Source organism: Oreochromis aureus, linkage group 11 (genome assembly GCF_013358895.1).
Source record: "Oreochromis aureus strain Israel breed Guangdong linkage group 11, ZZ_aureus, whole genome shotgun sequence".
Classification (NCBI taxonomy): domain Eukaryota; kingdom Metazoa; phylum Chordata; class Actinopteri; order Cichliformes; family Cichlidae; genus Oreochromis; species Oreochromis aureus.
This window is the reverse complement of record NC_052952.1, coordinates 7,583,700-7,594,021: the sequence shown is the minus strand read 5'-3', so window position 1 is coordinate 7,594,021 and position 10,322 is coordinate 7,583,700. Positions and strand designations below refer to the sequence as shown.

The window sequence follows — 10,322 nt, the reverse complement described above, 5'->3', positions numbered from 1 at the left end:
TAGGCTGAAAATGTGAGGCATTACAGTTTTGTTTTGGAAGGGGTAAAAGTTAAAAACCTCATTTTTTTTTAGCAATAGAATCATAATAGCTACAAAAAAAACAACAAAAACAAAAGCTTATCACCATATTTTATAGCCACAAGGGAGGGGAGTCCATTTTGAAAAGAAATGTTGTTTGCCCAGCCCCCAGCCCCCGCAAATATGGCATCAATAGAACAGTAGGATTCATGTAAATTACATAGAGATAAATGGCCTTTGCCTCAGACTCAAGTCCTCCAAAAAAGGGCAAAATGAATTGCTGGGTTTTAGAAGCGTATATCAACACTAAAAATGTAAATAAGAAAAAGGCGCTCGTTCAGCCTATTATTAACCTCGGTGTAAGGCAGTTGAGCTAATGTCGTCACCTTGTCAACGGTTCCGGCTCGCGTGTGCGTCTCCACTACCGTCGTCAAGGACCGGCGTGCTGACGTCACCGCAGAGAGCCACGCTTCACGACTAGGCTAAACAACTTTTTCAGTCGAAGTCCTTCTCACTACGAGTCCAGGAGACACTCGGGAACTTTACTGAGATTTAACGAAGTGACTCGACAGCGGCAGCGAAAGCGCTACAACAAATTATCCGTACTATTGAACACCGAAGAGCGAGTTGAACGATTGAACTATACCTACATATATTTTCTCGTTTTCAACTAGCGTGTTTTTTAAATTGTTTTGGAAGTTAAAATGGGGAATCTGTGGTGGTTGTTCCTCGTCGGGCTGGCAACTGGGTCAATCAGTGGAAAAGTAAGTGGTTTTTCTTAAATGTTTTTTAATTAAAAAATGTTCCAGTTGACGTATTAGTGGAAAAATACATATTAATTATCTTTAATATGTAAAATAACCGAGAAGGCTAAAACGTTAAGATATTTTTGAAAACGACAGCCCTCGGTAACGTTTGTTATGTTCATGTTGACTGTTTGAGTTCTACCCCATAGAGTTCACACATAAAATAAATATATTACTCTTAATGTTATATCCTCAGTTTTTTTCTCTGTGTTTATTATTATTATTATGTATTTACGTTAAATGTACCTTTACAGTGAACAGCACGAATTTGTCTTTTTAAAACATAAATATATGTTACCTACGGCTCTATAGGCTGGGTGATTTTTGACCTCACCAGCCTTTTCAAACCGAGGCCAAGCGTCCAGTTGGTGTCAAGTTCACACAGGGCCAAAGTCTGTTCACCGTTTAGCTCACAGCTTTGACATTTAAACCAGGCCTGGCCTGAATTTCTCACCCACACGTTTTTATAATGTTATACTTTGCAAATTCAAATTCTAAACCAGGAAATGATTAATATTTAACCAAGGTTGTTTAATAAAAAAAACCCCAGAGTATTTCAAAATCCTCCTCCTTTACCCCTTCCATTGTTTCTCTATGTGCGGCTGCTTTATAGCTGGAAAACACCTGGGGATGACAGGCTGAAGCAGAGCTTTGCTCATCGTCACAAAGTATGACAAATATCCAGGCTGGTGATTTATTGACTGTAAGAAATCTCTAATGAGAGCCAGGGAGCCTCACCACCTCTGCAGAAATGCAGTTTGTTTAAGATTTATGGACTGTATATTGTGAAAGGAGAGGGAACTGAAACACGATACTGCTTCTGGTGTATATTTGTAGCAGAGGAAAGAGGCATACAATCCCTTAGTAGGACTCAGGGAGTTGTGGATATGGTGAAAATGAATACAGCTTGGCATTCCTGTCCTGCTTTAAGGCCCCACAGGTTGTAATCTCTGAATATAATAGCTTATAAACAGGTGTGGCCACTCAAAAAACAAACAAACCTTTTTTCTGCTTAACTTTAATTTGTGTCATCTCATACTTTGATCCACAGATGCTTTGATTCGTCTTCATGTCATACCACTAATACACAGACTCCAGTCTTAAATTGCTGGGTGTGATGGGCTACATCATACATCCAAACTATCTGTGTCCCCAAGTGTGGCTGTAGAATTACTGGTTAGTCAGTCAGTGATGTTGCTCCAATCCAAAGGATGAATGTTCAAACAGGCTTTCTTCCTTTGACAGTTTGTGATCTGGTAGCTGTGTCATTTTTCTGGATGGATGACTAACAGCGAGTTCCACTGGGCTAGTCCAGGCAAGCACGCAACTGCGTGGGATATGAGCAGTTTTTCATCCAACTGCTAAGAGCAAGAGGAAAAGTGTAACACCTCCTCACGGTGCTATTAATGACGATTTTTGTAGCGCTTCAAAAGCACTCCACTGAAACGCCTACATGTGAGGAAGAAAAAAACTGTTTAGAAACAAAAGAACATGAATATAAACTATGTAGTTTGACACTTGCTGCTGTGGAGAACTAAAAAGCCTGGTGGACCGGAAGATATGTGTTCACAGTTAATCAGCATTAGTCACAACATTGTTCTGTGTGTCAAGGGCAGTCTGTACACATGCGATTAGCTGCAAGAGGTTTTTCTTTTGATGAGTTGCTGTAGCAGTTTGTTTGACTTTCAGTGTTAGCATGCCCTCGGAGAGTTTTTATTTTATTTTATTTTTTTTTTCAATATATATTTTTGGTTTTTAATCACATATTGCTGATTATCTTGACTGTTCTTTGACCACCACACAACTAGTGGACAAAGCTATATTAGCTCTTTGTGTACATGAAGTGGACTGGGACCTGTAGTCTAGGGTCAGCAGTTTCAAATTACTGTAATCTGAATTAAGGACATAACAATCACATGTAAGACAGAAGTAGATATTGTGTCACATTTTGCCTGTTGGCATCACTAAAGACTGCATTACCAAACTCTGTCAGATCACTAAAGTTGTAACAGGAATATTCATTTTCTCTTGGCATCTGATAATTTTGTCTACAGCTGCTTAATGTCTGTGGATAATTCATTTTATGCCTTAGTCAAACATACACCACCTTCAACACAGCACTCTGCTGCTGCTGCTGCTATCCAAGTGATGACAGATCTGTTGTGTGCTTTTCGTTGTTATCTAAACTCACTCTCGATCTGAACATTCTCTCATTACTTTGCAGCTCACTGGGGATATATAGAAAAATAAGAGTTTGATGATTGTCAGCTTTAATGTTGCCCTCCACCAACACTCAGTCTTCTCTCGTATGTCTGTGTAGTGATACAGCTGTTTCCGGTAAACTGTCTTCATTGTGACAAAGCACCAGGATATCAGAATGTTATATACAGAGTATGTGTGTAAATCCTGCGTGCATACGTATGCTTTCCAGATGTGTATAAATTCTAAATCACATCTTCCAGTAAACTCCAGTGTAAAACTTGTATCTGTCAAGGAGAACTGATTCAGAGTCAGCAGAAAACAAACTGCCAGTAGGTTGGAGGTCAAAGTTTAATGGCATTTAGTGAAATCAATTCTAAATTAAAAATATTTGATTCATCGGTTAAAAGAGATAATATGTTATATGTGTTGACTCAGCTAATCGTGCGGTTAACATCTGGATTTGGTCTGGTGAAATAAATGCCAGTGAAACACAATAAAATACTTTGATCTAATATTTTTTTGTATGACTATCAGCTCAATCTTATTTATGTAGCTAATTTTAATACAACCAACGTTGACCCAGAGTGCTTTACAGGCACACTCATCAGCAATCCAGGTCTCCAAGAAGCCAGTTACAATACACAGAACTCACATAAACAGCATAGTAAACCTAATGATTAAAAAGAAGTCAGAAAATAAGAATAAAAGCAGAACTAAACTCTAACAATCGTTAAAACAGCTATATAAAGGAACTTGTCCAATCCGTGATGGACCTCAGACTTGACTGTTAGCAGTTAAAAAAGATACGTCTTTAGAGGTCTTTTAAAATAGTTGGACAGATTTTGCATACATCTACCATAAGTTTGCTGATGTCTGATTATAGCCTTATAACCTGATAATTCTCAAGCTAGGCATAGAGTATATTTCCCATTGTGTATGTGACACAGACAGTCACAGCTTTTGCTTTTCTAATCTCTGGCTGAAGTCAGTGAGAATGCCAGCACCTCTTCTGCTATTTCAGTCACCCTTGGGTTTACGTGTTATTAATGCTTCACATGAATACATCTTGGTGACATGTTGCAGAATGAATGACCTTAAATGTTAGGTGTACAGTTGCAGATCAGATAGACAGATTTTATGTCTGTATCCCTTCTGTGGGCTGTTTGCATTATTGCATACTGATAAAAAGGTTTGTTAGCAAAAGAAAAATGGTGTTAACTTGAAAAGAACTGTTGCTTTGACAACATATTTTGTGAATTTTTATTGGAGTACAACCTTTTTCTGGAGCAGTTATCTTATGAGAAGTACACTAAACCGTGCTTCCTTTCCTTTCTCCCTATTTTCACCCTCTCTCAGCACCTGTGTTAGTGGAAGCATAGTATACATACCAGACATATTTCAGGTCTCAATGGGCCATATTCATCCATGTCTCTGTGTGTGAGTGTCTCTCCCTCTCTTAACACCAGCATATGTTTGAGCTTCTTTTTGTTTGGCTTTTTATGGATTTCAGCCCAGTTAGTGTCTTTCTTTGATTCATGTGATCTCCGGTTGTGTTTGAGCCACTCGTCTCATTACCTTCTGTCTGCCTAGGCCTTAGATCAAGGGAAAAGAAGGTCTTTGGTTTTCATCACACTCCTCTGTGTAGCATTCGGGTTGGCGGAAGGATTTCACGAGGTGCAATCTAATATGTGAAGCAGCCCTTTCCATGTGTGCGTCTTCTTGCCTGCTCTCTGTGTTGTCTTTGAAGCTGCTTTATCTCGTCCCTCCTCCTTTCAAACACACTTAGTTCTCTGCTGTGTGGTTCTGCAAAGTATCACAAATTACTGCCACAGCACGTGAAATGATCAAGAAAACAGCCTTTATCTACTGCACATACTATAGTATGGATGTAATACTCTCAGACAGCAGCATGCACTGCTGCATATTTGGCCAGCATACATCATTGGTTGTGAGAGGTATTGTCTTACTCCAGAACTGTAGCGATATCCACATGTTGTCAATTAGTGAAAGGAATTCTGCCTGTGTGAATCTATGTGTGCGTTTCTCTCCTACTTAAATAAAATTGCATGTTTTTATCCCACCCCCCCTCTTTTTGGCAGCTCTTTGTCTTCTCCCAGTCATTTAGCCCAAATGATGACTTATACATAGAGGGCCGAACATCTGGTGACCTCCCTATAGACGATGAAGATGGTGATGATGGTGGGTCAGGCTCTGGATCTGGGGACTATGGTAAGGATATGTATGCATATATGTGTGTATATGTATAATATATCTATATGTATATTTTCCCTGTATTGCTTATTAAATAGAAACTTCATCACGGATTATTAGACATTATTTAACTCCACTCGATCATGCATGCAGGCTTGTGAGTAATACAGAAGTAAGCCACAAGTGCTTGTATGTTCAGACACAGAAGCACTTACAATGTACCAGATGTTTGTCCTGAGGTGATACAGTGGAACCAGGTGACATTTTATTGGAAACTCACAGACTTTGAATGACTCACCTGCGTAAACTGTAGTGAGTGATGTCGTGGCACATTCAGCGTGATCTAAAACTGCATTACGTTCAGGTGAATTTCAGTAAGTTATAAAACTTGCAGTAGGAACTGTTTCCACATTTGTGGCAGACTCTGCTGTAGAACCAAGTAACCTCAGATGTCAACTTGTTATCCAAGAAAAACTGTCCTATTCCTTCAGTTAATCCAATAGATTAAAAAAACCAAAACTATTCTATAATAATGAAAAGAGGCCTCCTCTGAAGTGTTTTGTGTTTTGTTTTGATGATTTCTCAGTTTCCCGTTACCATTCAGATGCAGGGGATATGGTCCTGACGTTGCCTAGCCCCTCCAGCAAAACAGAGCAGCCTCAACCACAGCCTACAGTACACTCTCCGCACAACCCACCAACCACAGTGGCGCGCAGCCACGATCCAGCAACTACAGCGAAGGACACTGACATTTTCCCTGATGGAGACAAGGTAAAGTATGACTGTTCCTTTTGATTCATGAAGTATGACTTATGTCCATCTTCAGGATGATGCATCACACACACAAGGATATTTATTCTTTTCATTTCAATTGGTGATAGTGAGAGTAAATGTTAAGGTTGATTAATTTTGGAGCAGAGAAACTAACTGTGATTTATTTACTACCGCTTTAAGGTGTGAATAGTGGTAAATGGAAAGTATTTAAAGCCACATAATGTCTCAGCTTTTTTTAAAAAATGGTGCTAATATCCTTATAGGGGCTTGGTGTTGCAAAGGATACCAGCACCACCAATGTGCCTCCCAGTGGCAGTACTAGAGCTGATGGTGTAATCAATTCTGGCAAGGAGAGACGCCTGGATGTGTTAAATACCCAATATGAAGAGCCTATCAAAAAGTCTGATGAAACTCTTACCAAAGCTGATCGAGAAGGATTATTTGGTGAAAACTCTATGGAGGTATCCTCTGAGAACCTGCTGGAGAGAAAAGAGGTGCTAGCAGGTAAGGACTAGGTTTCTACTGTCTTACCAGTTCATTACAAAATTACAGTAGTAAGTTTTCAAGAAAATTTAGACTTCTGTTGAAGAATCTCAAATGTTAACAAGTATAGATAACTGTGATAAAAATGTTATTTTTTAAAAATAATTTTGTATTTCTTTTTTCTGTCTCCAGCTGTGATAGTGTGCGGAGTCATTGGATTCCTCTGTGCTGTTTCCCTCCTATCTCTCCTTGCCTACCGCATGAAGAAGAAGGATGAAGGTAGCTACGACCTGGGAGATAACAAACTTTCTGCAACTGCATATCACAAAGCACCCACCAAGGAGTTCTACGCCTGAACTGACTAATAAGAACAAAGCAGGGTGGATTTTGGCTCCTGCCCATTAGGACTCAAATGGATCTATAACCAGCTGAAGATGATTCTTCTTGATGAAGTTTGAAGTAGACACCTCTGCTCCTCTCCAGTGCTGCTTCTTTGTTCTTTGTCTTTTTTTTTTTTCTTCACCATTCCCAACTTCATCCGCTGCCACTTTATCTTTCTACTTAATGTTCAGTGTTTGTGACGAAGGGGTCATAAAAAAAATAAAGTCAGACTGTTAAAATGCTTTCTTGTCATCCCATGCTAAGGAAGGAGTAAATACCCATCCAAAGTTTTAAGAATGAAATCCTGAAGTGGATCATTGTAGTGTTGGCGAGTCGTCAGTGTGAAACGATCTGTGACGCTGTGCCTTTAGACCTAAGATTAACTACGATGGACCAGAGCTGATTCTGTGTGACCCAGAAATTGATTGTTCCTTTTGATGGATGTACAGCTGAACCAGCCCAGTTCAGCCTGGTACTATATTCTGTATAAGAATAGTATTAAGATGGACCTTAAAAGGTTGACACTTTTTTTTTTCTTTCCTCTGAGGTCAGATTGTGTTTTTGTTTTGTTTTTTCTGTGTTAAAAGCTGTCTGCGTTGCTTTTTACTTCCTATATGCTTTCTTTGATTTGTTTTGGTTTTTGTGCGGAGGGGTGGGAGGGGTGTTACGTGAATGAACATTTTCATATGCTGCCCAGTATTGCATTGAGAGATTTTGTTACTTTGCAGGTACAAACATTTGTTGTTTTCACACAGGCACTTGCAGAACTGACCAAATATAGATGTTCTTTGTTGTTTGTAAAAAAATATTTGAGAAAAAAAACCTACTACAATGTGTTTTTTTTTCATGTTTAGAGATTATATTTCTGTAAGCCATTTTTTTAAGCAATTTCTCTTTGACTTCATACAGTGGCAGCCTTAGTAAAACTCCCTCAGGCATCTTTAGAACACATGTAATATTTTCAGGACTTTTGGGGGGGTTTGGTGACTGAATGCTGCAAGCATGTGGACAGGTGGAGTCAAAGCTAATGACTATAATTCAGAAACCATAGAAGCGATCAAGGTTTTCTGACAACAGCCAAAGCGCATTCCTTTCTCGCTGTCCTCTGTATAAAGCTATAATAGCTGGTTTAAGGTTTAAAGGCCAGTGAGAGCATTTACTGCTCTTTTACACTTTAGAGTTTATCAACTTAGCAGGGTTAGAGAGTTGTTAATTGTGTCTGTTTAACTCTAATCTGTTTCTTTTAAGTGTAAACGTGCTTGGTTTGAAACATGTATTTCCTGATTTTCAGACTTTACCTCAAGCAACAAGAGCAGCATAGCATGTTTTATGGCTCCAATGAAGATGCACAAAGCAGATAACGACAACAGGGTTCTATTCCCTTTCGACAGCACATAAGTGTGTAGACCCTTTTCATAAACCTATTAGGAATTTGCCTTTTTATGGCTTTTTAACCAGCTGCCTACTGCCTGTAATGTTTCAAAGAACACTGCTTACTGTTTGTCATAATAAAAATGAATATTTTAAAGCAAGTAGTACATTTGAATGCATTTCCAAGCTACCTATTCACTGTGTATAGAATAAACAGGAAGATGTAGTCATTAACCCACTGTGGTGACTCTTTGTCGATGGCATTTGTTGAGTCTTCAGTGCCTCATGTTACATTATATCCTTTGGTTTGCAGTGCAGTTGCAGTATTAGGGTCACACTTTGAACTGTGAGCTGTACAGAACTGCAAGTTTGGAGTTAAAATCTACTATGCCAGTGTGGTTGAAGAACAACTTCAGTCTGAAACAAAAACAAACCCAGAGGGTTAATACCACAGGTTAGCACTTGTTGGCAAAGACAAAATAACTTTTCTCTTCTATCATCTATGTGCAGTATATATAAAAGATATGATTTGTATGTAATAATTTATACTTTATTAGACTACAATGTAGGTAAATATGTCAGTCATTATTGGGATTGTACAGTATTTAGTCGTGGTTGAAGCCTCTTTGTGCCTTCAGCTTGAGTTTTGTATGCCTATTTGTATCTTGGTGCATTTGATGAGCTTTAGTTTATTGTCAGTTTCTTTAAAAGATTTTCTAGCTTTTTTTTAAAGTCCTTTTTCTATATGAATGCATCAAAAAATTATAAAAGTACAGAAAGTTTATTGGAGACATGTTGCAGTTTTATTTTTTATCGAAGCTGACTGAAATCCTGGTTCTTAGAAATAAACTACACAGGTATGAGGACCAGCCAATTATCAACTTACCAAGATGACCAATAGAGAACTTTGTTGCTGAAATGGTGTATCTCATGAGGTTCACTACTGAATAAAAGTTGTGGCTTTAATGCAGTGGCTGTTTTTTCTCTCTCTCTCAACAATACTGCTTTCCCCCCCTGTTATATACACACATCAACACGACAGGTTTAATATTATGTGTGCTCTTAATTTCTGCCTGTTTATTCACCTTTTCTTCTAATTTGTTCAAGGTCACGATCTTTGTGTTTATTTGTTAATTAAGCACCTTCTGTGCATCATTTTGAAGCCCACGTGTTATCACAGATTTGCATTTTGTTTTTATTGTGTGAGACAAAACCAAAAAGTCAACATTCAGCTGCAGGTAAAAGCTATTATTTGTAGCTTTTGTTCAGCTGATCTGAAATGTAGAGCAAAGCAGAAACAAAAGGAGAACATCTGGATGCACCAAAGGTTTTTTTTTTTTTTTTAATGTATACAGAAGATGGCTCTAGTAGAAAAGATGCATGAATAGAAAGTAGAGCCATGCACATAAGTTAATAGCATAAAAGTGGTAGTAAAGTGTAATAAAATAAATTAATATGAATCTGACATGGGTGGGACACTTGAAGTGAATATCTATGACTGGTGAGGAATGCAGAAGTTCAGTAGGAGGGGAAGATGAGAAATAAAAACCACGGGCTGAGATGTGCTGTGTTTCCCACAGTGTGCACACAATACATTGTTAGCACTGGGCATCATTTTATCCATAACAATGTTTGCAAAAAGGAAGGATGACTAGGAGAAGACTCATAAAAAGTGCATGATCTAGCATTTGGTTTTAAATAGTTTCTAAACAGGCAGTTCCTTTTTCTTGACATAATACCAAAAGTGAGATTGATACACTTCTTCTATACAGCTGTGTTGTTTCATTCAGTAGTGGTATTTCTCTGTGTGTAAACTTTCAATTTCTTGTGTGCATTCAAATTGTTGAACAGCGGGTCAGATGTGAACCCAAAACAGCCTGTAACACATGTTAAAGAAAGGTAGACAAAGCTTTCTCAAAAGCTTCACAGACAAAGTAGAGCACCTTTTTTGAAATGTCAGTTTTGGAATAATGTGCAATTGCAGGTTTGGGTACTTAAACACTGATTTATGCTGGAAAATAATATTTATTGTTGTGTGCATTTTAGTTACTCATGGAAGGTATCATTTATGCACAG

The 10,322-nt window shown here is 38.3% G+C and overlaps 1 protein-coding gene across 2 annotated transcripts; it reads left to right on the top strand.

Moving 5' to 3' along the window:
* The first annotated feature begins 467 nt into the window (after positions 1–467).
* LOC116329950 (syndecan-2-like) lies at positions 468–9,212 on the top strand. 2 transcript variants are annotated; one of them, XM_031752099.2, is made up of 5 exons: positions 468–782; positions 5,126–5,255; positions 5,842–6,008; positions 6,275–6,515; positions 6,687–9,212. In XM_031752099.2, exons 1-5 carry the CDS (start codon positions 723–725, stop codon positions 6,848–6,850), a joined length of 762 nt encoding a protein of 253 aa, XP_031607959.1. In that variant the 5' UTR covers positions 468–722; the 3' UTR covers positions 6,851–9,212. The 2 variants fall into 2 exon arrangements, with proteins under 2 accessions (XP_031607959.1, XP_031607955.1); XM_031752095.2 differs by having other exon boundaries at positions 470–782; positions 5,824–6,008.
* Positions 9,213–10,322: the final 1,110 nt, after the last annotated feature.

Coding starts and splice junctions, on each gene's coding strand:
- LOC116329950 (XM_031752095.2), top strand. CDS start 723: ATGGGGAATCTGTGGTGGTTGTTCCTCGTCGGGCTGGCAACTGGGTCA. Junction 783..5,125: donor CTGGGTCAATCAGTGGAAAA/GTAAGTGGTTTT, acceptor TCTTTTTGGCAG/CTCTTTGTCTTCTCCCAGTC. Junction 6,009..6,274: donor TTTTCCCTGATGGAGACAAG/GTAAAGTATGAC, acceptor ATATCCTTATAG/GGGCTTGGTGTTGCAAAGGA.